The 27489-nt window shown below is 51.5% G+C and overlaps 1 protein-coding gene across 10 annotated transcripts; it reads right to left on the bottom strand.

Moving 5' to 3' along the window:
- Nucleotides 1-656: 656 nt before the first annotated feature.
- On the bottom strand, nt 657-24044 carry LOC119950273 (CCHC-type zinc finger nucleic acid binding protein). Of its 10 annotated transcripts, none has more exons than XM_038772517.1 (5): nt 23849-24044; nt 6825-6965; nt 6593-6685; nt 6174-6378; nt 657-842 (listed from the first exon to the last, which is right to left on the bottom strand). In XM_038772517.1, exons 1-5 carry the CDS (start codon nt 23922-23924, stop codon nt 839-841), a joined length of 519 nt encoding a protein of 172 aa, XP_038628445.1. In that variant the 5' UTR covers nt 23925-24044; the 3' UTR covers nt 657-838. The 10 variants fall into 10 exon arrangements, with proteins under 10 accessions (XP_038628445.1, XP_038628434.1, XP_038628435.1 ...); XM_038772506.1 differs by lacking the exon at nt 657-842 and adding an exon at nt 2971-4194; XM_038772507.1 differs by lacking the exon at nt 657-842 and adding an exon at nt 2971-4194 and having other exon boundaries at nt 6174-6375.
- Nucleotides 24045-27489: the final 3445 nt, after the last annotated feature.

Here is a 27489-nt window from a genome sequence, read left to right as displayed (position 1 = left end):
CCTTTCTTGTACCTTTCAGGGGGCTCAGAAGGCCAAACTGAGATAACGTGCAAGTGCTTTGTGAATAAAAGCACCAAAGTGAGTTAGAAGTCCAGTAGTAGACCTGATCCCTGCCCTCAAAGGGCTCACATCCTAGAAAGGCAAAGATGACAGGTAGAGTAGGCACGGATCAGTGTGAAACAGGGAGTGCGAAGAGGGCTACGTTGAAGCAAAAGTCCCGAGGTGCGTGGCTGTGCCCTGGGGAGACAAAAACCTGTCAGAGAAGGTGGGTTTCGAAGCCGGGGAGAGCCGCGGTCTGGCAGATTTGAAGAGGGACGAAGATAGAGGCAGGAGGGGTGGCAAGCAGGAAACGCAAGAGAACCGAACGAAGGCGGGAGACGCAGTGGGGAAAGCGGACCAAAACAGAAAGGGGGAAGCCCTGACACACGTGGTGACCTTCGCAGGACACGTCACATGATCAACTGAAGAGTTTTTGGCACGCTGAGGTCTCAAAAATGGTTTTTATTTGAGGCACGAAAAAGTGGCTGATGCCCCTGCACCAATCATGGCAAATCCTCCCAACAGTCTTGGTGGTGTGCCCCCCCCCCCGACCCCACCCCCGCCCCGAACACCACCTAAATTTTAAATTCTAAGAGAATTTAAAACTCTGCAAGGCATGAGATTGAAGTCCTTTAATGATGCAGACAGATGATTTTCGAATGTTGACTTGAATTCCTGAAAGCACATGCCTATCCTGAGTCCTTGATGTTACTCTGCCTTAGGTGTTACCAGGGTCTAAGTTATTCCATCATCGAAGCTTTTCGTTGCAGTTCACATTACAGGGAATGAAGCGCTTGACCTACCTAATATAGGGGAAGAGAAAGGGGGAACCTTTTCAAAACAGGTCCAGACAACGGTACACAAACTGACTAAACAAATTAAAACACCCACCGGCCCACCCCACTCCCTCCTCAGCCCATGACGCATCATGGTAACTAGATGGAATTTATTATAGAAGAACCCGAAACCAACGGACCGCTTCCCCGCCGGGTGAGCCCCGACCGGATAGCCTATCTTTTTGGGGGTGGGGTCAGACACCCCACCCCGGCCCCCCAAACAACAAACCAACAACCATGCAGACACAGTGGAGGCCGAAGCCAACGTGCTTATCCATTTCCTCAAAAGCTCCAGGGTGAACTCGGGAATGGGTTGGGGGCACCTAGCACACGAGCTGTCCTTAGCTTGCGGACGTCTAGTCGAAACTCAGGGGCTCGCCCTGCACGGCGTCTCTCCCAAAGCACCAGCTCCAATTAGCGTGAGCTCTGGACAGAGCCAACGCCAAGCGGGAAGGGCCACGTACGTTTCACAAACTTGGAAACGTGACGGGAGAGGAGGGCGCAAACCTCGGCGAGCCCGGCTTGACTCAGCTCCTCCCGCTTACTTAAGAGGGTGTCTACTACCAAGTCACTCTTTGGGCTGGGTAGGGCTTCAGGCGAGATCACTCAAACCCAGAAGTCCGGGGAAAGCTTAATAGAATCCAAAAGCTCAGAGAGGGGGGGAAAAAAAATCAGCAGAATTATCAAGATTTTAATCCTGTCCCTACTCTTGAATCACTGCATGGCTTTGGGCAAGTCACGGGCTTTTTTTCTTTTTTTTTTCTGGAATACACAAGGCACCTTGCCCGGCTTACTCCCTCGCGGGAAAAGAATCGTTCCCAAGTCCGCCCGGACAACCCAGACAGCCGGAAACTGGTATCGTATCAAAGGCACGGGGCTGTCTTCGGGGTTGACGTCCCCTCACGCTTTGGTCACCGGCACTCACCCTTCAGAAGAGTTGAACAAAATGCCGCCCCGCAGTACGGCTTTAGGCTGGAACGGGAGTTTCTACGGGAGGGCAGTGCCTTCTTCACACCCTCTGCCTGACTTCACCGCTCAACACAGAGTGGGACATCACCCTCCCCACACAGCTTGTAAAAGGGAGGGGGAGAAAAAACACAACACACACACACACGAAACAGAACCACAGTACACCAGATTTGGCCGCCGCGTCTCCTCGCGCGGTCGCCAACGGCGAGCCTGCTGCTTTTGAAGCCCCTCCCCACCCGGTTTCGGCCTTTGGCCTCCACCGAGAGGCCCTTTTCTGACAGCAGCCCGCGCCTGCCCTTCAACTGCTTCAACCCCAGCGGGGCTCCGAGGCCAGGGCGGACGGCCGGGCGCTTCCCAAGGAGCCACGCGCCAAACGAGAGCCAGCCGGGGGAGCCCGGTTGGCTCGTTCCCGGACCAGCGCCGCTCGGCAACTCTACCGGCGGGACGGAGGGCGGAGACAAGGCGGTCCCGGTCCGCTGGGCGAAGGCTACTGCCCCTCCGTCTTACACTCTCACCACCGAGCACCTTCCTTCTACTCTGCCCACCCTTCGTGCTGCCTAGCTAGGAGACGGGCCTGGCCTGCCTAGGCTGGAGAAGCCTCGCTCGGGTGTCCTAGCAACCGCAGCCTGGCCCCAGCGGGGCCGGGACCCAGAGCATCGTTCCACATCCAATTCCGTCCTTTCCCGTTCTGCCCAGAAAGGACGGCGGCTCGCTCCGACCGGTAAAAAGAAAAAAAAAATGCAGCAGGACTTCCAGGGCCCTAGCCGGGCTGGCCCCAAACCAGCTGCCCGGCAGCAAGTCGGAGCCTCTCCTTGCCCCCCGCGCGGGAAGTGCCCGCGCCCGCCCGCCCGCAACCCCAGGGCCGGCTGCGGCCTCGCGGACCTCAGGCCCCGCTCCCGAGTGACCGGCCCCTGAGCTACCGCTACCCTCTCCTCGCCCTCCGTGGACCGACAGACCAAGCAAAGACGACGGGCCGGAGCCCATCCGAGCGGCACGTCCCGGCAACCGAACCGAGGCGGAGGGGCGGCCGCATTTCCAACAAGTCCACGCCGAGAAACGACCTCCCAGACGGGCCGTCCCGGGATATGAAAAGCACCCGTTTCTGGCTGCAAAATAACAGACGGAGTTCTAAACCCAACACTTTCTCAAGTTTAATAGTTTCACCACTGAAGACATGTTTAGTACAAAGAAAGAGTCCAAACTGTCAGCTGTTTAGTCCTCCATGCTCCCCCACTCCAATATGCCATTGATTTCAACTATGCACATGAATGAAAACTGGAAACACAAAGGAACTTTAGTCAAACTCCCCTTCCTCCTCCAGCTTTATTGATAGTTTAAAAGTACATTTCTATGTTCTAGGACTTCAGTTGCTTTTACCATCTGACCTTAAAAACCGATTACAACAAATGAAACTCAACAGTTGTCTAAGTGATATAGTATACAAAAATAACATCTTGGCTCCTGTGAAAATGCATGTCTCTGCGGCAACTCCTGAACAGCTCCAATTGGTGTTTTTCTCTAAGCATCATTGCTCGCCCTGGGTTGTCAATTTAGAAAATAAACGTCACACCACCTGCATCTGAAGCTCAAATCTCAAACATTGGCATTGCAACGGAGTTGTCGCATTTCAGGTTTCGATTCTAATTCCTCTCTGACTCTCACGGCCATACAGGCGTGCACGCCTCGGTTCTTTTGTTTTTTTTTTTTTTCTCGTTTTTCTTTTTTCGTTTGTTTACTCCCACTCGACTATCTGCTCTACGTAAGGGCCTGGATACAGATGTCACTTGATGTCATTAACAGCTACTGAGGTCAGACCGTCATCCAAGGCCATCATATACTTAAATTAAAGTTTCTTGCGGAAGTTCCCAGACACTTCCAGAATTGGCTTCTCCTCTGCATGGGATCGCCTCCCAGGACCCAGAAAGGGTTTGCTAGTCTGACTCCACTCTTCTCATTCAATAATCCCTATTCACCAGTGGCACGGAAAGGGGGTTCTTTAACAAAGCATTATACAGAACACCTCTACCAAACTAAACAGAAACATTTTTTTTTTTGAGTTAAATGCAGAAAGTCAAATTTTTTTTTTCCCACCCCTTTCCTCCTTTTACACAGCAAGAAAAGCTCACTGGCCTGGGAGTAGCCTCTGTCTGCCAAACTTGGGCCAGTGAAGAGGATTCAGAGAAAATAATACAACCATCAATCAGAAAAAGGAGGGGCGACAATGGTCAATTATTAAGCTGTAGCCTCAATTGTACATTCCCGGGCAAGATGCCCTGACTCGCCACAGCGATAACAGTTGACTTCACTTGTCTTGCTGCAGTTGATGGCTACATGACCAGTTTCACCACACCTAAAAGAGAAATTAAAGAGTTTTCACACTGGTGCTCAGGAAACGGGAAATTGCCCACCTATCAATGGCTACAGCGTGCACGTGACCACACCCACACATACACACGGACACACACGGACACACACAGACACACACGAGCTTGGCTATGAGTGGCTCCAGGCTACGCTCAATTTTTTTTTTTTAAGCAAACATGACCACTAACCCCACAACACCGCTAAGCGGAGAGGCCCTGGCCCAAAGTGTGATTGTTTTTTTGTTCTGACTTTTTTTTCCCTTTGCTGGGGGGGGGAAGGAAGGGAATCTGTTTGTGGTGGCCAAACTTACTCTATATTCCGTGTTAAAAATACCCGTACCAAGGCACTAAAACAGCTCCCTCGGAGACTCTGAGGGCCACGGCACAAAAAAGGGAAGTGGCCCCAGAGGTTCAGCTTAACCCTTGGGGTTAAGCTGGGAACCAGCTGCAGAGCAGGGAGGAGCGGTTTCTCCAACTGGGGCGATCTTGGGGGGCAGATGTGAAACCCCAAGAGGGCCCCTCACTCAATTGACTGGAAACCACCACGAGCAATCACTCAGGACCCCAGGGTTCGAAAGTAGATCCCCAAGGGTTCGAAAGTAGATCCCCAATCTCTCGGGTGACCAGAAACACCACCCGGAGGTTCACGTGCTGGCCAGTTTGGCTTGCCCGATCCAAGCTGCTCTCGCCTCCGGCTACGGAGCCCCCGTAAACACACCCCGGTGGGCTATCCGGACCACTAGAAGAGGCTTCCCATCCACCCCTCCCTCTCTCTAGCTTCCATCCCACAGGAAGCGAACGTCTACTGGGTGAGCACCAGGCGTCAGTCCCTGCTTGGGACTTCGCTGCGGCCGCACTTCCTGAACAGCCAGCCGGCCGCCTGCCGGAGAGAGCGGAAGCCTGGGGTGAATAGGCTTTGGCTTCAAAGGCCAGACCCGCCTCCTCATTAGCCCATCCCTCTCCTCTCATGGCCTTACGACTCAAGGGCCCTCAACGTGCTGCTTCGCTACCTAACAACTCTCGTACAGCAACGCACCTGCTAAGCCCGATCCGACCGTGCCACTGATTTCTGAGGACCCACTGACACCATCCCTCAAAGCCTTTGCTTCTGAGCCAGGTACTTCTAATTCTAGCCACTTTTGAACTCCTACTCAAAGGGTCGGGGACTTGAGGTGATCCGGCTTGAACCAAAGGTACCATCTGCAGCATGTACAGTTTTGGTTTGTTGTTGTTTTTTTTTTTTAAAGCCAGCTATTCGATCTGTTAGATGAAAAATTTGCCACTGGTTTAACTCAACATCACTAGTACAACACTGCCACCGTTGAGTCACCTAACACTTTCTCCAAATGTGCTGAAAGACTTGTGTACTCCCACTGTGCCTCCCCACGAGAGGGATGGATTAACGGCCAGAGCAGTGGAATATTAAGTGTGGGCTCCTACATACTGCGACCGTTTGAAGGGGAACAGGGCTCTGAAAGAGATGACCAGGCCCAAGAGACCAATTTTCCAGCTACCTAGACTCACATGCCTGGCCCCCAAAGTCTGCCCAGGTTCAGGAACTGGGATAAGCCCCACCATCGCCCTCAGAGTCGGGCTCTGGGTTGGAGGGACTTCTCTTTACGAAAGCACGTCAGCACAGTGGCGGGACCGGACTCTGACTTTTTAAGAATGCCTCCCAGAGATGAAGCAAGCGAGCCGGACAGCATACCCTCCCCACCTCCAGTCACAGTGAGGAGAGAAAGAGCTGGATGAGACTCCCGTATTCACAGGTCAGCAGCTTCAGCCTCTTTCCCGTTCCAAAAAGGAAAGGCTCAAACCAGCGTTCCACTGCTTGATAGCGAACAAGTTGCCTGTGAACTGGCTCGTAGACTCCTCAACGTGTTATGGAGCGAACTAGTCATCTCCCCATCCACCACAAGCGGAACGGTTACAATTTCAACCTCCAAGGCCGGGCTGAGGGACTTACCTATAGCACTTGACTTTAGTACAGTCTTTCTGGATGTGCCCAAACTCGCCACAAGAATAGCACTTCTGCTCATCAGCATGGTCACAGTCACGAGCCAGGTGGCCTGGCTTGCCACAGTTGTAGCAGCACTGCTCCCTCTCTCTCTTGGGCTCCTTGCAGTCCTTGGCAATGTGGCCACCTCTACCGCAGTTATAGCAGGCTTCAACAATAAGGAGAAGAACCAGACCAAGACTATAAAACCTTGATAAATTGACATTTGCCCTCCACACAAACCCTGCCAAGCTCTTAAAAGGGTACCCTCCCGCCACCCACTCACCCAAGGTTTGAAGATGGTAAGGACTTGGAACTTAGGCTATTTAGAATGCTGAAAGAAAAAAAAAATATATATATATATATATATAAAGGTGTTAAATACTTACCATCCTCCTGAAGATCACAATCCTTGGCAAGGTGACCAGACTCACCACAACGGTAACAGATGTCTGGAAGAGATGAAGAAACAAATTGGAACCCTATTTCAGATAGGAAACAAAAAAAAACAAAACAAAAAAACAAAAAAAAGTTTAGATGATTAGATCAACCTTGAAAAATACACATTCCCCAAACCAATCAAGCCTCTAAATTGCAACGCGATGCTCGCAGATGGAATACCTCTGCCGGAGGAGAATCCACCTCTGCCACGGCTCCGGAGGCCGCGGCCACGGCCACCTCCAGTAGGGCATTCCCGAGCCCAGTGGCCGGAGCGTCCACACTTGAAGCACTCGTTGCTGCTCATCTCTAATAGTCTCAATCCTAGGAACGGGAAGGGAAAAAAAAAAAAGCATTAGACCATAGGAGAGCCGTGGACATCGAAGGACTCTTGTGACACCAACCAGGTACTGCCGGCCGACCCGATTCGGAAAGCCCGCTGGAGATCAGACAGCCGCCCGTGACTGGCTAATAGACAGCACGTCAACAAGAGTGCCACAGAAGTATCCTCGCCGATCTGGATCTTAAATCCTTCTGAGATTGAGAAAAGGACGCCTAAGACCCTTCAGCACATCCCCGCCCGAAATCGGGAAGGCGGACTAGAAGATCTCCTACTCCGACCAAAATGAGCCGGGTCCCCTCCGTGCTACCCGAGTCATTAAAGAAAACTTCATTCAGGTTTCTAAACCGCCTGCGGTCAACATACCGGCTCCTGCCTTCGAGATGGGAAGGGAGAGGTTAAGTCATTCAGCTTTCAGAGTGCTGGGAGTGTGTGTCTGGGGGGGACGGGACGTGGGGGAGGCACGTTAAGAATTGAAGAAGAGGGAGGTTAATAGTACATGAGGGGCGACTGGGCCACCTCGTGCCCACTGGGCACTGGAATGTATTACCTCTATGGGTTTCTGGGATCTCCTATGGGGGCACAAAGCAGCTGGTTGGGGGCAATTGAGCCAAGAGGCCCAGCCCACCAGCCCAGAGGATTAGATAAGAACGGCCCCAAGTGGGCCACCCGGACTCGAGAGTGACAGTCCCCCATTCCGTCCCCGCCGCCCCCTGCACACGAGGCTGCGGCCCAGTACCGGGTCTGCACAAAGACCCAACACGGAGCCTGTGAAATCCCTCCGGGCCCAGATCTGGGACAATGCTCCGAGACTAACAGGAATGTGGAAGAACGGAGGCCAACAGAAACCTGATCGTGTTCCCCGACACATTCGGGAATAGAATTCCGGAGACTCGTTTTCCGAGCAGCCCTGGACACGGGAGCTACAAAAGATCACTTTGTGGGGGGAGACGGCAAAAATTCCCTATCACCGTGGGATTTCCTGATATATTTTCCTCCTCTCTGCATAGCCGTTCTAATGCAGGCAGGGTTTTTGGGGCCGGGGGCAGGGGGAGAGAGATACCTCATTGCCAAGCACAGTCACCAGGAAGAGCTGTTTGCATCTGTTTTGACTTCCAATGAACTGTAAGCTGGCTACCCTCTATCGCAAAACCTCTGACAGCAGCAATATGTCCACGCAGCTCTACATTACTCATCTAGAATTGACTGAATACACAATTCCGGGTCATCTCGGTAAAAATAGGCATCTGACTCGGGTTTGGGAACCAACGCCCCATTCACAACATTGTTTCCTGCGGAAAAAAATCAAGCCCAACTTATGTGGACTTGAGGCGGTTTTCAGGAGCTGGCTGTATCATAGGTCCCAGAGGATTGGGGGGCGGGGGGCGGTTAAGGGTTGTCCTTTACCTCACAAGGAGACAGAATTCAGTCTTTCCCATTTGAGTTGCAGCCAAAACCCGACTGCCACCAACGACATCTGCAGAGTACCGCGGGCTAATAAACGGTAACCATTACTGGTATTCGTTAAGCGCTTACTAGGTGCCAAGCACTCTCCCCAAGCTCTGGGAGACAAGATGATCCTTTTAGACTGTGAGCCCACTGTTGGGTAGGGACTGTCTCTATATGTTGCCAACTTGTACTTCCCAAGCGCTTAGTCCAGTGCTCTGCACACAGTAAGCGCTCAATCAATACGATTGATGATGAAGATGATCAGGTCCCACATAGGGCTGACTAAGTAGGAGGGAGTACAGCTATCCCATCCCTATTTTCCAGACGAAGAGACCGAGGCCCAGCGAAGAAGTGACTTGCCCAAGGTTAGGGAAGCTCTATCCTAGGCCCGCTTCTGGGGGTAGGCAATGAGACCCAAGCAATTGAGAGATCGCCAGTGGCAAGAATACCCCCATATTCCTGGCCCAAGGAACTCACGATCTAATGGGGGGGGGGGGGGGAGACAAAAACTGCTGACAGACTCACACCGGAAGAAGTGCCAGCCCAGGGAGATGGAGCAGCTTGAACAGTGGAATGCTCCGACAGAGGGCTGGTCACACAGCTAATTCTTGGCAACTTCTCTCTCCCTCCTCTGCGCCTGCCCTGTCACCGTTCACGAATACCTCCAAAGGCCAAGAAGGGAAATGGGGAAATGAGAACTAGCACGTGGCTACTATGTTGCCAACTTGCACTTCCCAAGCGCTCAATACAGTGCTCTGCACACAGTAAGCGCTCAATAAATACGATTGATTGATTGATTGAAACCTTGGCACAGCCCTGCTCTCCAGTCACAGAGATCTGGCGGCCCTCCTTGCCTCTAAAGCTTTTCCCCCTGGAGATGTCCAGTCATTGGCCTACCTGGGTCCATAAAAACCTGGAATTTCCATTTCGGGCCTAGCAAGGGGAAAGGAGAAGGAGAAAAAAAGATCTTTTAAGAGCCCTCTCTCGTGGGCTAACGCAGAGTATTTGGCCGGGGTCCCAATACTGCAGCGTATGGACTGTATTAACCTATTCTGAGAAATGAAACGACGGCCACAGACTACGAAGTGGGATGAAGAACTTCACCAGAGTACCGTTTTATCGACTGGGACGTGTAAACCCGGAGAAAAAGCATGCCGGAACCTAGTTTTAAAGTAATACCATCTAACTCGGTAGTTCCCAGGTTCACCTTTTAAAGTGATTTCTGAAAAGGAACCACGGCCGACATCTGAAATGCCCTTCCCTTTAGAAGTGGCATACGGCCTAGTGGAAAGAGCCCGGGCCCAGGAGTCAGAGGATCTGGGTTCTAATTCCGCCTCCGCCACCTGCCTGCCGGGTGACCTGGGGCAAGCCCCTTCCCTTCTCTGGGCCTCATCGAGTTCCCTCATGCGGAAAATGGAAATTCGATCCCTGTTCTCCCTCCTAGAGATGCGAGCCCCATGTGGGACAGGGGCTGTGTTTGATAGATTGCACTGTAGCTACTCCTGCGCTTAGTAGTGTCTGGCATATAGTAAGCGCTTAACCAACACCACCGTTAGTATTACTGCCCAATCCCCTAGACATCCTAAGAATCCCCAAGTCTTCCAGTGTATTAGCAGCTAGGCGCTTGCTGCCTGGCGGGCCACGAGAAGCGACGAACGAAATGCAATCACATCTTCAGGAAGGATTACCAAAATGCCTCGGAAGGAGCCTGAGAAAGTTCGACTGAGCCGCAAATCAGGGTGACATAGGCTAGACGGAGCTCTTCGCTTTCTTCCCTCAACAGACCCCGCCATCCCTAGTCGCCACAGGGCCGAAGAGAGGAGAAAGCAGAGGCCAGACTAAGTCCGGGCCGCCCCCTCCCCGCTCACCTCAACCGCCGTGGCCCAGCGGGAAGACCCCAGGACTGGGAGTTCGAATTCCGGCTCCACCACTTACTTCCCTGTTGCGCGACCCCGGGCCCGTCCCCTCACTGCTCTGAGCCTCCGTTTCTGTAACATAGGGATTCAATAGCTGTTCTTTCACCTACTCGGCAGCTGAGGAACCCCCCCCGCCCCCAACCCGGTCCGTGGGACAGGGACTGATTGCGTCTGACCCGATTATCTTGTCTCTACCCCAACGTTTGGCACACAAGCACTTAAATGCCACCGCTGTACAAAAAGAGTTTACTTGGGTTCACAATCCCAAGATAACGTTGCCAAGAGGGAACGGGTCAGCTCAATCCGTGCAGCCCACGGGCGACAGAATTACAGTCTCATGCCACCACCTCCCCACAACAAGATACAAAACACTGGATTCTACAAAAAGCGCAACAAGACTGAGTCATCTTCCACGTCCTCTCCAGGGCACTCAGTGCGGCGCACTGCCCCCACTCAGCTGGCACTCGGTGGCTACTTCTGACTAGCTAGGAGGAAAAAGAGGCCAAATGTGGCACAGTGTGGGGACCTTCAGGACAAGGTCCCCCGAACATGCGGTTCCGCCAGATCGCAAGCCTCGCATTCTGGAGCAGCTGGACCAAACTGCTTTTCTGGTTAAACGACGGCTGTGCAGCCAGTTAGTATCAGGACATGGCCTATCGTGATTTTTTTTTTCCTTCCACTCGGATTTCCGGGTGTAAAACCTGCACAGGCAGGTGGTTTAACGGTGATAATGGTATTCGTCAAGCGCTTCCTCTGTACCAAGCGAGAGGTGATTACCAGGTCGGACAGAGTCCCCGTCCCATGCGGGGCTCCCAGTCACCAAGGAGGAGGGAGAACAGTGCTTTGCACATAGTAAGCGCTTAATAAATACTATTATTACTATTACTATTAGAACAGACCGTGAATCCCCACTTTCCACATGCGGAAACTGAGGCCCAGAAGTGAAGCGATTTGCTGGGGCAAGTCGCCTGACAGGACAGTGGCAGAGCTGGGATGAAAACCCAGGTCCTAGTAAGCACTCAACAAATACGACTGAATGAATGAACCAGGCCCCGCTGCTTCTCTAAACCTGCTTCGGATTTAGCTCCTTTGAAGAGTTATTTCTTCCTCTAGATTGTAAGCTCGCTGTGGGCAGGAAACCCGTCTACCAACCCCGTTGTACCGTACGCTCCCAAGCACAGTGCTCTGCACAGCCAGCACTCAATACGAGTGATTCTTCAGCCTGCCTGACCTACTCTCTCACTGCCCGCCCCCGAGAAGTCAAAATGCCATTTGCCTAGGACTTTTTGCCTGGATGGCACAGATGAGGAAGTTTGAGATCACTTTAAAGGAAGTTGTGTTTCTTTTTTAACTAATGGTATTTATCGAGCGTTTACTGTGTACAGAGCACTACACCGAGGACTACAAGAGTAATAGACACGTCCCCGGCCCACAACAAGCTTGCGGTCCTTTTAAAATCCTTCCGGGTAACTTTCACTTCGGACCGGAGAGAGAATAGGCCCAAATTTCCGTCCACGTCAGAGGCACGTTCAAAATGCTACCTAGCCGTTCTTCACTGCCGACTCAAAAGGCCCAAGCAGATGGGGGCGGGGGAAACCAGTGGTCTCCAACGATCACAGGACCATGAGGGGTCGACCGGATTGTCACAGTTCCAATTCCAAGACGGAAGAATCACGTAAAGCCAGCACGCCCCAGGACTCATCACTCAGCCAGATGAAGGGCTCTTTGGGAAGTGAGGTAGCTACTCGGATACTCACTACCTCGAGTTGATTGATTTCACCCCTCAGGGAAAATCCCAAAGTGAGTGAAGTCCGCTCGCTCGCTGGACTGACAACTCTCAATGAGATCATCATCATCATCAATCGTATTTATTGAGCGCTTACTATGTGCAGAGCACTGTACTAAGCGCTTGGGAAGTACAAATTGGCAACACATAGAGACAGTCCCTACCCAACAGTGGGCTCAAGTCTAAAAGGGGGAGACAGAGAACAAAACCAAACATACCAACAAAATAAAATAAATAGGATAGATATGTACAAGTAAAATAAATAAATAAATAAATAGAGTAATAAATATGTACAACCATAATGAGATCACCACCTCTCCAGCCCTGATTACCCGTTCATCTCCTCACCCTATTCCCACCTTACCGTGTGAACTCCCTAACCACTTAGGAACCCCCCCCCCCCCCCCCACTACAGCACCTACGGGCTCTATAAATAACTGCTGCATGTGTTAAGTGCTTACTACATGCCAAGCGCTGTACTCTGTACTAAGCAGTGGGGGCGCAGACAAGACAATCGGGCTAGACGGCATCATCATCATCAATCGTATTTATTGAGCGCTTACTATGTGCAGAGCACTGTACTAAGCGCTTGGGAAGTACAAATTGGCAACATATAGAGACAGTCCCTACCCAACATTGGGCTCACAGTCTAAAAGGGGGAGACAGAGAACAAAACCAAACATACTAACAAAATAAAATAAATAGAATAGATATGTACAAGTAAAATAGAGTAATAAATATGTACAAACATATATACATATATATATACGTATATACATATAAATCCCCTTCCCACATGGTTCTCAGTCTTAAGGAAGATGAACCCACATCTAATCCCCGTTTAGAAAAAAATGAGAGAGAGAGAGAGAGAGAGAGAGAGTTGGGGGGGGGGGGCGCAGGGGGAGAGAAATGGAGGCACAGGGAAGTTAAATGACTTGTCCAAGGTCATTCAGCAAGTGCCCGAGCTGGGATTCAAACCCAGGCTTCCTAACTCCCAAGCCCATGCTCTTTTCACTAGGCCACGCTGCTTCTACCGCATCCACCTACGCTTAATGTATTTTGGTCTGTTTCCCTCACTAGACGGCAAGCTCAAGAGCAGGGAACCCATCTATGAACTCTGTTGCAGCTCCTCAAATGTTTAGTACAGTTCCCGGCAGAGCAAGCACTCTATAATAAAGCTATTGATTGATGGATTACAAAGTCTGCCACCCACCGCCCATAGCAGAATGAAGCAGATTTCTGGGTGGTCTCATTCAGTCACCTTCAGTGGGTGAGACGCTGCCTAACCTAATAATAATAATGGCATTTATTAAGCGCTTACTATGTGCAAAGCACTGTTCTAAGCGCTGGGGGGGGTTACAAGGTGATCAGGTTGTCTCACGGGGGCTCACAGTCTTCATCCCCATTTTACAGGTGGGGTAACAGGCAGAGAAGTTAAGTCACTTGCCCAAAGACACACAGCTGACAATGGGCAGAGCCGGCATTTGAACCCATGACCTCTGACTCCAAAGCTCGTGCTCTTTCCACTGAGCTACTCAGGCTACAACCTACAAGCTGTTTCCCCTTCCGAAAGGTGGATTTAACGCAGGGCTCCATAATCCACAGTGCATTCAGTGGAACAGTCTAAAACAAGTCCCTTACCATCACCACGCTATGAGGTGATTGACTCTATCAGGCATCTAAAACACAAACTCGAACCAGATATTAGCTAAGTCTTCTCAATCCGAGTAAAAGCTGCCCTTTTCATTTCACTGGACGAAAGCCAAGATGATCTTTATTAACGACACCCACGGGAACTACGAATAACATTCAACTTTATGATGGAACACAAGGTGCAGCCAGCGTAAGCGGTTCTGTTACTAATTGGCCAGCGTGATTCACAACAACGCCTCCCATGTAAAGGACGCTCACTTTGGACGAGGGGTTAAAGATTCCGGGCCAAGTTCAGGTCTGGAAACAGTCGCTTGGAGCTTAAGTTAAATGACCCGACCGGCTTCCAAGTAAATCCGATCAGGCCAGGTGAGCAAATGCACGCATACCCTTGTAATTGTTACTGGATTGGCCACCCAATTTAGAAATGCATCACTTGACAGATGATTAACGCGGACAGGAATGAACCATCCCAGAGTTTGAGTGGCTTAGCGGATAGCGCCTGGGCGTCGGGGGACCCGGGTTCCAATCCCGGCCCTGCCGCTCGCCTGCTGACACCTTGGAAAAGTCACTTAGCTTTGCTGTGCCTCAGTTCCCTCATCTGCAAAATGGAGGGTCGAGACCTCCCTCTTAGACCCTGAGCCCCACGAGGGCTCTCACCTTGAGACTGTGGGCCCACTGTTGGGCAGGGACCGCCTCTATATGTTGCCAACTTGTCCTTCCCAAGCGCTTAGTCCAGTGCTCTGCACACAGTAAGCGCTCAATAAATGATTGATTGATCTTGTATCCACCACAGAGTTTAGTACAGTGCTCGGCACACAGCGAGTGCTGAACGCCCACCACCGTTATTACTGACGCTTAGTTGAGTGTCCCGGGAAAAACAGCGCTTTCTACTCCTTGTTTCACGGGCACCGTCTTAGAAACACCCTGAACCAAACCGTTAAAAACTTCCTTGCCAATAATAGAACTAGGTAAGATTCAAGTTACTAATTCGGTTTCAGGAGTCAACGCTCCCCCCCTCCCCCTACTTCCTCAGAGACCCTCGGGCAAAGAGTGGACGGGAACGAGCTAAAGTGGCAGAGACTCCAAATCGGTTCAAAAAACCACGGCCCAAATCCTCCTTTTTTAGCTCGTTCACCCGCTCTGCGCTGGTTACTGTTGCACGGGTTTTATTTTTCTTTCTTTGGCAAAAGCCGGCCGCTCCCTACAAACAGTACCTAGCCTGGGCTCCGCTCACTCAGCAAAGTCTAAGGCAAACAAAGGCAGATGTGGCTCTCTGCTCAAAGTTTCCTCAACCGAGGCACGGGGAAAAATGTAAATTACGTCCATTAACGGGTTCTGGATTGTCCTTCGCTCCTGGGTGGCCGACTGGGGGAAAAATGAAGCCGAAGAACGTCCAGGCAAACCCCGAGTGCTTTAGTTACGGTGGGAGCCTTTCTGATGGGGCAGATTAGGTAGCACGTTGTTTTGTCGCGGCCAACTTCTAGACCGTGAGCCCGCTGCTGGGTAGGGACTGTCTCTCTATGTTGCCAACTTGGACCTCCCAAGCACTTAGTCCAGCGCTCCGCCCACAGTAAGCGCTCAATAAATACGACTGATGAGGAGGATGTTCCCAAGCGCTTGGCCCAGCGCTCCGCACACGGTAAGCGCTCAATAAATACGATTGATGATGTTCCCAAGCGCTTGGTCCAGCGCTCCGCACACAGTAAGCGCTCAATAAATACGATTGATGATGATGTTTCTTTTAGACTGTGAGCCCACTGTTGGGTAGGGCCTGTCTCTATATGTTGCCAATTTGTACTTCCCAAGGGCTTAGTCCAGTGCTCTGCACACAGTAAGCGCTCAATAAATACGATTGACGAGGATGTTCCCAAGCGCTTGGCCCAGCGCTCCGCACACAGTAAGCGCTCAATAAATACGCTTGACGAGGATGTTCCCAAGCGCTTGGCCCAGCGCTCCGCACACAGTAAGCGCTCAATACGATTGACGAGGCTGTTCCCAAGCGCCTCGTCCAGCGCTCCGCACACAGTAAGCGCTCAATACGATTGATGCGGATGTTCCCAAGCGCTTGGTCCAGCGCTCCGCACACAGTAAGCGCTCAATAAATACGATTGATGATGTTCCCAAGCGCTTGGCCCAGCGCTCCGCACACAGTAAGCGCTCAATAAATACGATTGACGAGGATGTTCCCAAGCGCCTGGTCCAGCGCTCCGCACACAGTAAGCGCTCAATACGATTGATGCGGATGTTCCCAAGCGCTTGGTCCAGCGCTCCGCACACAGTAAGCGCTCAATAAATACGATTGACGAGGATGTTCCCAAGCGCCTGGCCCAGCGCTCCGCACACAGTAAGCGCTCAATACGATTGATGAGGATGTTCCCAAGCGCTTGGCCCAGCGCTCCGCACACAGTAAGCGCTCAATAAATACGACTGATGAGGAGGATGTTCCCAAGCGCTCGGCCCAGCGCTCCGCACACAGTAAGGCTCAATAAATGCGATTGATGATGAGGATGTTCCCCAGCGCTTGGCCCAGCGCTCCGCACACAGTAAGCGCTCACCAAATACGACTGATTGATTACGTGGCTCCGGGAGGCGTCCTCTCCCACTGGGCGCCGGGAAGGCCGAGGAAAGCGAGGCGGGGGGGGCAGGCCCGCACGGGCTCCCTCACGCCCTCCCCGACCACATGGCCCGCGCCCAATCTCCAACTTCCCTCGCGGCCACATGGCGCGGCCGCCGCACTCACCTACCGGGAGGGAGTGAGGTGGGGGTGGGGACGGGGACGGGGGGGGCTGGAGCTGCCGCTTTCCCGCCGCAGCGGGCTCCAGTGCGGCCGCCATAGCCGCCGCACCCCCCGGGCGGGGTCCCTCCCCGGTGCGGACCGGCGGGGCGCGCAAGCGTGCGCTACTGGCGTTACCTAGGCGGGAGCGCTGCCTCTGGAGTCGGTCGGGGGGGGCGGCCGCTGCTTCTTTTCGGGGGGGGTCCCGGCCTGCGCCACACGCGGGTCTGCACACGGCCCCGCGCACGGCGCTGCGCACGGCCCCGGCCGCCTCGCCCACGCGCCCACTGAGCCCGCCCCCTCCTTCCCTCCCGGTCCCTCCTTTTTCCCGCCTTCCCCTCGGTGGGCTCGCTGAGGCCGGCTACCTGGGCCTGTGGTGGTCTCCTCTCTCCGGTGAGGCGGCGGATCCCCGGGGTGGGGGGGGGGGGGGGGGCGGGTGGCGACCCCGGCCGGCCAGATGTTCCGGGCCCGACGGCTGGCAGGGCTGGGAGGCGCCGCCGGCGGGGCCGCTCCGTTTTACGGCTCCGGCCGCTGTGACGTGGCGCCGCGTCACCGCCGCTCGCCCCGGTTCACTCCCTCGCTCCGACTTACTGAGCGCCTGCTGCGGGCTGAGCGCTTGGGAAGGCCAAGCTGGAATCAGTCAATCAATCAATCGTATTTATTGAGCGCTTACTGTGGGCGGGGCACTGGACTTAAGCGCTTGGGAAGTACAAGTTGGCAACATATAGAGACAGTCCCTACCCAACAGTGGGCTCACAGTCTTAAGATAGGTAGAATCTATATAGAATAGATATGTACAAGTAAAATAAAGAAATAAATATGTACAAGCATATATACATATCATCAATCGTCTTGATTGAGCACTTACTGTGGGCGGAGCACTGGACTTAAGCGCTTGGGAAGTCCAAGTTGGCAACATAGAGAGACGGTCCCTACCCAACGGTGGGCTCACGGTCTAAAAATAGATAGGTAGAATCTATATAGAATAGATATGTACAAGTAAAATAAAGAGAGTAATAAATATGTACAAGCATATATACATATCATCAATCGTATTGATTGAGCGCTTGCTGTGTGCGGAGCACTGGACTTAAGCGCTTGGGAAGTCCAAGTTGGCAACATAGAGAGACGGTCCCTACCCAACGGTGGGCTCACGGTCTAAAAATAGGTAGAATCTATATGGAATAGATATGTACAAGTAAAATAAAGAAATAAATAGAGTAATAAGCATGTACAAGCATATATACATATCATCAATCGTATTGATTGAGCGCTTACTGTGTGCGCAGCACTGGACTTAAGCGCTTGGGATGTCCAAGTTGGCAACACAGAGAGACAGTCCCTACCCAACGGTGGGCTCACGGTCTAAAAATAGATAGGTAGAATCTATATGGAATAGATATGTACAAGTAAAATTAAAAAATAGAGTAATAAATATGTACAAGCATATATACATATCATCAATCATATTTATTGAGCGCTTGCTGTGTGCGGAGCACTGGACTAAGCGCTTGGGAAGTCCAAGTTGGCAACATAGAGAGACGGTCCCTACCCAACATCATCATCAATCGTATTTATTGAGCGCTTACTATGTGCAGAGCACGGGACTAAGCGCTTGGGAAGTCCAAGTTGGCAACATAGAGAGACAGTCCCTGCCCAACAGTGGGCTCACGGTCTAAAAGGGGAAGACAGAGAACAAAACCAAACATACTAACAAAATAAAATAAATAGAATAGATATATACAAGTAAAATCATCATCAGTTGTACTTATTGAGCACTTACTATGTGCAGAGCACTGGACTAAGCGCTTGGGAAGTCCAAGTTGGCAACATAGAGAGACGGTCCCTACCCAACAGTGGGCTCACGGTCTAAAAGGGGGAGACAGAGAACAAAACCAAACATACTAACAAAATAACATAAATAGAATAGATATATACAAGTAAAATCATCATCAGTCGTATTTATTGAGCACTTACTATGTGCAGAGCACTGGACTAAGCGCTTGGGAAGTCCAAGTTGGCAACACAGAGAGACGGTCCCTACCCAACAGTGGGCTCACGGTCTAAAAGGGGGAGACAGAGAACAAAACCAAACATACTAACAAAATAAAATAAATAGAATAGATATATACAAGTAAAATCATCATCAGTCGTATTTATTGAGTGCTTACTAGGTGCAGAGCACAGGACTAAGCTCTTGGGAAGTACAAATTGGCAACATCTAGAGACAGGCCCTACCCAACAGTGGGCTCACAGTCTAAAAGGGGGAGACAGAGAACAAAACCAAACATACTAACAAAATAAAATAAATAGAAGAGATATATCCAAGTAAAATAAATAGAGTAATAAATATGTACAAACATATATACATATATACAGGAAGGCGGTGGGGGGGCCTAGCCCGCCCCCCGGAGTGGCCTTCTTTAGCCAGACCGCCCTGCAGCACACTGTGGCGGCTCCCTCACTGCCGCCGATCTATACATCAATCAATCGTATTTATTGAGCGCTTACTGTGTGCAGGGCACTGTACTAAGCGCTTGGGAAGTCCAAGTTGGCAACATCTAGAGACGGTCCCTACCCAACAGTGGGCACCGGCACAGGACTAGAGAAGCAGCGGGGCTCAGTGGCAAGAGGCCGGGCTTTGGAGGCAGAGGGCCTGGGTTCGAATCCCGGCTCCGCCGCTTGTCAGCTGGGTGACTTTGGGCAAGTCACTTCACTTCTCTGGGCCTCAGTTCCCTCACCTGGAAAATGGGGGTGAAGACTGGGAGCCCCCCGTGGGACAACCTGATCACCTTGTATCCCCCCAGCGCTTAGAACGGTGCTTTGCACATAGTAAGCGCTTAACAAATACCATCATTATTATTATTATAAGTCACTTCACTTCTCTGGGCCTCAGTTCCCTCACCTGGAAAATGGGGGTGAAGACTGGGAGCCCCCCGTGGGACAACCTGATCACCTTGTATCCCCCCAGCACTTAGAACAGTGCTCTGCACATAGTAAGCGCTTAACAAATACCATCATTATTATTGTTATTAATAACAATTTGTTGAGCGCACATCGGGTGCAGTGTTCAGTGTGGAGTGCCTGGGAAAATATAACAGAAGCAGGAGACCTGTTCCCTGCCCGCGAGGAGCTTCCACTCGAAGGGGGCAGACCGGCACGGTCCTGGTCAGAGAAGCAGCGTGGCTCAGTGGAAAGAGCCCGGGCTTGGGAGTCAGAGGTCGTGAGTTCAAATCCCGGCTCCGCCACTTGTCAGCTGGGTGACTTTGGGCAAGTCACTTCACTTCTCTGGGCCTCAGTTCCCTCATCTGGAAAATGGGGGTGAAGACTGGGAGCCCCACATGGGACAACCCGATCACCTTGTATCCCCCCCAGCACTTAGAACGGCGCTTTGCACGTAGTAAGCGCTTAACAAATACCATCATTATTATTATTATAAGTCACTTCACTTCTCTGGGCCTCAGTTCCCTCACCTGGAAAATGGGGATTAAGACTGGAAGGCCCACGTGGGACAACCTGATCACCTTGTATCCCCCCAGCGCTTAGAACAGTGCTTTGCACATAGTAAGCGCTTAACAAATACCATAATTGTTATTATTAAGTCACTTCACTTCTCTGGGCCTCAGTTCCCTCATCTGGAAAATGGGGATGAAGACTGGGAGCCCCCCGTGGGACAACCTGATCACCTTGTAACCTCCCCAGCGCTTAGAACAGCGCTCTGCACATAGTAAGCACTTAACAAATACCATCATTATTATTATTATTAAGTCACTTCACTTCTCTGGGCCTCAGTTCCCTCATCTGGAAAATGGGGATGAAGACTGGGAGCCCCCCGTGGGACAACCTCATCACCTTGTAACCTCCCCAGCGCTTAGAACAGCGCTCTGCACATAGTAAGCGCTTAATAAATGCCATTATTATTGTTAGGGGATCGGGGGCGCCCTGCCACTAAGCACCGAGCCGTCGTTTGAACCCTAAAGTCGCTGCGGTGAATCGCCGAGCAGCCGGATCTCTCCCGTGCCCGCTGCGTGCGGGGCACTGTACTGAGCGCTTGGGAGGGCACAACGAAATTAGCAGACACACGGTCCCTGCCCTCAAGGATCCTACAAACCGATCGGGGAGCCGGACACCAAAATGGATTAGAGAGAGGCACAAAACAAAATAGAAATATGTCCAGATGTGCTAGGGGAGGTTGGGTGGTGGCAGTAGTAGCAGTAGTAGCATTTATTCAACTCCCAATTGATGATGACGACGGTATTAGAGAAGCTGCGTGGCTCAGGGGAAAGAGCCCGGACGTGGGAGCCGGAGGTCGTGGGTTCTAATCCCGGCTCCGCCACATGACTGCTGTGTGACCTTGGGCAAGTTGCTTCACTTCTCTGAGCCTCGGTGACCTCAACTGGAAAATGGGGATGACAGCTGGGAGCCCCACTTGGGACAACCTGATCACCTTGTATCCCCCCCCCCCCCAGCGCTTAGAACAGTGCTTGGCACATAGTGAGCGCTTAACAAATGCCATTATTATTATGCGCCGAGCACTGTTCTAAGCGCTGGGGGAGATACAAGGTCATCAGGCTGTCCCATGTGGGGCTCACAGGCTTCATCCCCATTTTCCAGATGAGGTCACCGAGGCCCGGAGAAGTGACGTGGCTTGCCCGAGGTCACAGGGCAGACAGGTGGCAGAGCCGGGATTCGATCCCACGTCCTCCGACTCCCAAACCCGGGCTCTTTCCACTAAACCACGCTGCTTCTCCAATCAGCGTGCTGCCCGTACTAGGCACTTGGGAAGTGCAGAATAACAAAGTGACACGTCCGCCGTCCACAAGAAGCTTACCTTCTAATAACAACAATAATGACGATGATGGTATTTGTAAAGCGCTTACTATGTGCCAAGCGCTGTTGTAAGCGCTGCGGGGCTACAAGGTGATCAGGTTGTCCCACGTGGGGCTCACAACCTTGATCCCCGTTTTACAGATGAGAAACTGAGGCCCAAAGAAGTGAAGTGACTTGCCCAAAGTCACCCAGCTGACTAAGTGGCGGAGCCGGGATTAGAACCCATGACCTCTGACTCCCAAGCCCGGGCTCTTTCCATTCATTCATTCGATCGTATTTATTGAGCGCTTACCGTGTGCAAAGCGCTGTACTAACCGCTCGGGAAGTACAAGTTGGCAACATATAGAGACGGTCCCTACCCAACGGAGCTTAAACTGCTACAGTACAGTGCCAAGTGCTGAAATGGCAGTTGGGGAGCAGCGTGGTTTAGTGAAAAGAGCCCGGGCTTGGGAGTCAGAGGTCGTGGGTTCAAATCCCGGCTCCGCCACTTGCCTGCTCTGTGACCTTGGGCAAGCCGCTTCACTTCTCTGGGCCTCAGTTCCCTCATCTGTGAAATGGGGATTAAGACTGGGAGCCCCACATGGGACAACCTGGGACAATCTACCCCAGCGCTTAGAACGGTGCTTGCCACATAGTGAGCGCTTAACAAATACCATCATTATTATTATTACTTTATTTGTAAATAATAATAATGACGATGGCATTTATTAAGCGCTTACTACGTGCAAAGCACCGTTCTAAGCGCTGGGGAGGTTACAAGGTGATGAGGTTGTCCCACGGTGGGGGCTCACAGTCTTCATCCCCATTTTCCAGATGAGGGAACTGAGGCCCAGGGAAGTTAATTGACTTGCCCAAGGTCACCCAGCTGCCAAGTGGCGGAGCCGGGATTTGAACTCACGACCTCTGACTCCCAAGCCCGGGCTCTTTCCACTGAGCCCCGCTGCTTCTCTGACCACGACCGTGCCGGTCTGCCCCCTTCGAGTGGAAGCTCCTCGCGGGCAGGGAACAGGTCTCCTGCTTCTGTTATATTTTCCCAGGCACTCCAGACTGAACACTGCACCCGATGGGCGCTCAACAAATACCGTTACTAACCACCACTGTTGCGACTAGTAATTTCTGAACACTGCATGTTGCAAGAATGGAGAGTGCCATTCAGCTAGTTTACGACGATGATGAGCCGCCGGTTTGATGGGAAGTGTCAGGGGCTCTTATTACAGTGCCTAGAGCGTAGGCTCCTTGTGGGCAGGGAATGTTTCACTTCCACTATCCTGTACTTCCCAAGCCCCTAGTACAGTACGGCACATCAAGCGGGTGTGCAATGAATGCCGCTACTGTTACTCTCTCTCCCGGGTGACGCGACTGTGGGAATTTCGTGGCGATCCGCACGACCTACCTTGCGTGGCTCAGAGCGTCTTTCAAAACGGGCACGGGAACAAAATCGCACTGATCAGATTATCCATCCACGGGGCGGAATGGGGACAGGTTCAAAACAGAGGTGGGGCGGATGGGGAGAAAGATAGACGGAAGCGGGTGGTGACAGAAAGACTATAGGAGAGAAGGGAAAAGGGATAGAGACCAGGGGAATGGAGGAGAAGGCAACAGGGACAAGGGGAAAAAAGGCAGAGGTGATAGGGAGAGGGTAGAGAGGGAGAAGAGAGGGACAGGAGAGGACAGGGAGAGGAAAGGGTATGGGGAGAGGGGAGTAATAATAATTGTGGTATTTGTTTAAACGCTTACTCTATGCCAAGCACTGTTCTGAGCGCCGGGTAGATATTCTGAGCGCGGGGGTGGATGCAAGGTAACCAGGTTGTCCCTCGTGGGGCTCACAGTCAATCAATCAATCAATCAATCGTATTTATTGAGCGCTTACTGTGTGCAGAGCACTGGACTAAGCGCTTGGGAAGTACAAGTTGGCAACATATAGAGACAGTCCCTACCCGCCAGTGGGCTCACAGCCTTAATCCTCATTTTACAGGTGAGGCAAGCGAGGCACAGAGAAGCGAAGTGGCCTGCCACGGCAGACAAGTGGCGGAGCCAGGATGAGAACCCACGTCCTCTGACGCCCAGGCCCGTGCGCTCTCCACTAAGCCACGCACTGCTCCCAAAGGAGAGAAGAGAGGAAGGGGGAGAAGGGTATGGGGGGGAGTGATGGGGGAGAGAGAAAGGGCGATGAGAGGGGGTATACAGGGAGAAGGGAATGGGGGAAGGGAGGAGGAGGAAACAGGGAAAGAGGGAGACGGGGAAGAGACGCAAAAGAGTGGGGAAGAAGGGATGAGGGGGTAGGAGAGGATAAGGGGATGGGGAAGAGGGGGGAAGGGAAAGGAAAGCAATGAGAGGGGAAGAGAGGAGAGGGGGAGCAGAGAAGGAAAGAGGAAGAGGGCAAGAAAGGAAGGGAAAAGCAGGAGAGAAGGAGAGGGAGAGGAGAAGGGGCAAGGGGAAATAAGAAGAGGAGTGACTCACGTCTTCCATATTCACTGCTCCTCACCAACGTCCACTTCACCAAGCGGTGATCTGGGCAGCCTATGAAGAATGACATCCTCCTGGGAGGGCAAGTTCCGGGACAGCAACGGTAGAAATGGTCACCGCCGAAGAGGAGGCCGAGACAAGACTAAAGTGGCCCGGGCACGAAGACGGTTCTCCAGGCGTCGGATGGAGGCTGGAGGGTGAGAAAAACAAATATCGATGACCGTCGTAGGAGGAAGGGCATACGATTAATCAGTCGATGCCACTGACTGAGCGCTTACTGTGTGCACAGCACTGTACTACGCGCTCGCGCAAGTACCACGCAACGAGTTGGCAGGCGCGATCCCTGCCCACAAGGAGCTTACAGCCTACGGGGGAGAGAGACCTCAAAAGAAATTACGGGTAGAGCGTAGGGATAGGTTCGTAACTGCTGTGGGGCAGCAGCCAAGTGCTGAGAAGCAGCGTGGCCCAGTGGAAAGAGCTCGGGCCTGGGAATCAGAGGGCCTGGGTTCTCTTCTCAGGCCCCACCACTTGTCTGCTGTGTGGCCTTGGGCAACTCACTTAACTTCTCTGTGCCTCGGTTACTTCATCTGGAAAACGCTTAATAGCGTTGACTAAGTACCTGTTAGTCCAGCCCTCTGCACACAGTAAGCGCTCAATAAATACGACTGAACTGAATGAATGTGGAGCACCACACTTAATGGCTTGGAGAGTTCAACGAGAGCTAGTCTGCAGGATCTCTGCCCTTCAGGGGTGAAGAAAAATGGGTCCTATATCACTCCATTTAATAGTACTGATCGACTGCCTACTCTGTGTAGAGCACTGTGCTACGCATCTGGGAAAACATTCATTCAGTCGCATTTATTGAGCGCTCACTGTGTACAGAGCACTGGACTAAGCGCTTGGAAAGTACAATTCGGCAGCAGTCCGTACCCAACAATGGGCTCAGTCTAGAAACGGGCTCAGAGTCTAGACTACGATAGTTAATAGATACAATTTCTGCCCTCACAGAGCTTACAATTTCACACCATACTGATTGAGTGCCTACAGCGTGCAGAGCACTGCACTAAATGGCTGGGAGAGTATAATGGCATCAGGAGATCCAGTCTCTCCCCTCAAGGAGCTTCCAATCCAGCGGGGAGTACTGGAGCCAGCTCAGCCGACGATCTCAATGCGCCAAGAGCCAGGCAGGGCAATTCAGTTTCATAACCAAAAAAACTCACTTGGGGCCATTCTCTGCACATAGTAAGCGCTCAGTAAATACCACCGATTGATTGACGAGCGGCGTTATCAATCAATCAATCGTATTTATTGAGCGCTTACTGTGTGCAGAGCACCCGATTCATCTCTCATTCAACCCACATGTTCAATCTGTCACCAAATCCCGGCGGCCGAATGATTCTCCTGGGACCCTTATTACTCTATTTATTTACTTATTTATTTATTTTACTTGTACATATCTATTCTATTTATTTTATTTTGTTAGTATGTTTGGTTTTGTCTCCCCCTTTTAGACTGTGAGCCCACTGTTGGGTAGGGACTGTCTCTATATGTTGCCAATCTGTACTTCCCAAGCACTTAGTACAGTGCTCTGCACACAGTAAGCGCTCAATAAATACGATTGATGATGATGATGAGACCACCGCTGCTACGAAATTAATCCGGCGGCCAATTTGGGGATCACCTAGACGGAATGGCGAAGGTGGGCCGATACCCGTATGGCCTGCCAAAACCCGCCTCGGCTCCAAGTTCAGGATGTGTCTGAGCTGCACCGCTTCTCGCTGGCCAAGCAACTTTTCCGTTTGCCCTTTGTGAAAAAAATACACCTTCCTGGAAAAATGGATGGGTTCCTGTTTAAAAATTCCAGGTGGGAAGCTTTTCATGGCTTCATTCTTTTTACAAAACAATAGACTCCCTCGGAGCATTAAAGGGCAATATTGTACACCGCTCCAGGTTCACGGTAATAGAGCAGTGGTCGGAGTATTTATTGAGCACCCAATGGGTGAAATGCAGGGGACTGCCGGCACTTGGGGAAGTCCACCGAGAGTCCAAAACGCACTCCCTGCCCACAAGGAGCTCACCCTCTGTATGCAACAGAATTAATTATAAGCCAACTCCGCAAGCGTTTGCTTCGGGGAACCAAGGGAGACAGACATTAGGATCCATTGCTGGAAGGGAGAAGCAGACAAGTTTACAGAGAGGGACGTAACTGCTGTGGGAGTAGGGAACGGGGCGAGCATCCGAGCGGTTGGAGGGACCGACTCAAGTGCCTGGGTGACGCGGTGGGGTGATCATCAATCGTATTTATTGAGCGCTTACTATGTGCAGAGCACTGGACTAAGCGCTTGGGAAGTACAAATTGGCAACATATAGAGACAGTCCCTACCCAACAGTGGGCTCACAGTCTAAAAGAATAATAATAATGGCATTTATTAAGCGCTTACTATGTGCAAAGCACTGTTCTAAGCGCTGGGGAGGTTACAAGGTGATAAAGTTGTCCCACGGGGGGGCTCCCAATCTTAATCCCCATTTTACAGATGAGGCAACTGAGGCACAGAGAAGTGAAGTGACTTGCCCAAAGTCACACAGCTGACAATTGACAGAGCCGGCATTTGAACCCATGACCTCTGACTCCAAAGCCCAGGCCCTTTCCACTGAGCCATGAGAGAACAGGCAGGGGAGGCTTCCTGGAGAAATGATTCCACGATGGATTTTTATGTTTGTTGTTTCTTTTTTAACCGGTTTTGGGCCATCTGACCTGTCCCAAGACAGGCCGCCGAAGCAAAAACCACAAGAAGGCATTCGGCATTTTTATGGCAAAAGAACTACAGCGATTCCTCCGGGAAAAGACTTTTTTTGCGGGCGGGGGGCTGGGCGGATAATAATAATAATGATGGCATTTGTTAAGTGCTATGTGCGAAGCACTGTTCTAAGCGCTGGGGGGATACAAGGTGATCAGGTTGTCCCACGTGGGGCTCACAGTCTCAATCCCCATTTTACAGATGAGGCAACTGAGGCACAGAGAAGTGAAGTGACTTGCCCAAGGTCACACAGCTGACAGGTGGTGGAGCCGGGATTACCTGTATATATGTATATATGTTTGTACATATTTATTACTCTATTTATTTATTTATTTTACTTGTACATATCTATTCTATTTATTTTATTTTGTTAATATGTTTGGTTTTGTTCTCTATCTCCCCCTTCTAGACTGTGAGCCCACTGTTGGGTAGGGACTGTCTCTATATGTTGCCAGCTTGTACTTCCCAAGCGCTCAGTACAGTGCTCTGCACACAGTAAGCGCTCAATAAATACGATTGACCGACTGACTGATTGATTTTCACTGAGCCAGGGGATAAAACACTGTAAGTTCTTGAAAAGTCTACTTTTCTTCTATTTCCTTCTTTTTTCTTTTTAGGGTATTTGTTAGGGGCTTACTGTGTACCACCAGTTGTCAGCTGTGTGACTTTGGGCATGTCACTTAACTTCTCTGTGCCTCAGTTCCCTCATCTGGAAAATGGGGATTAAGTCTGTGAGCACCCCATGGGACAACCTGATTACCTTGTATCTACCCCAGAGCTTAGAACAGTGCTTTGCACATAGTAAGCGCTTAATAAATGCCATAATTATTATTATTA

Source organism: Tachyglossus aculeatus, chromosome X1 (genome assembly GCF_015852505.1).
Source record: "Tachyglossus aculeatus isolate mTacAcu1 chromosome X1, mTacAcu1.pri, whole genome shotgun sequence".
NCBI lineage: Eukaryota > Metazoa > Chordata > Mammalia > Monotremata > Tachyglossidae > Tachyglossus > Tachyglossus aculeatus.
This window is presented reverse-complemented; position numbering and strand designations above follow the sequence as displayed.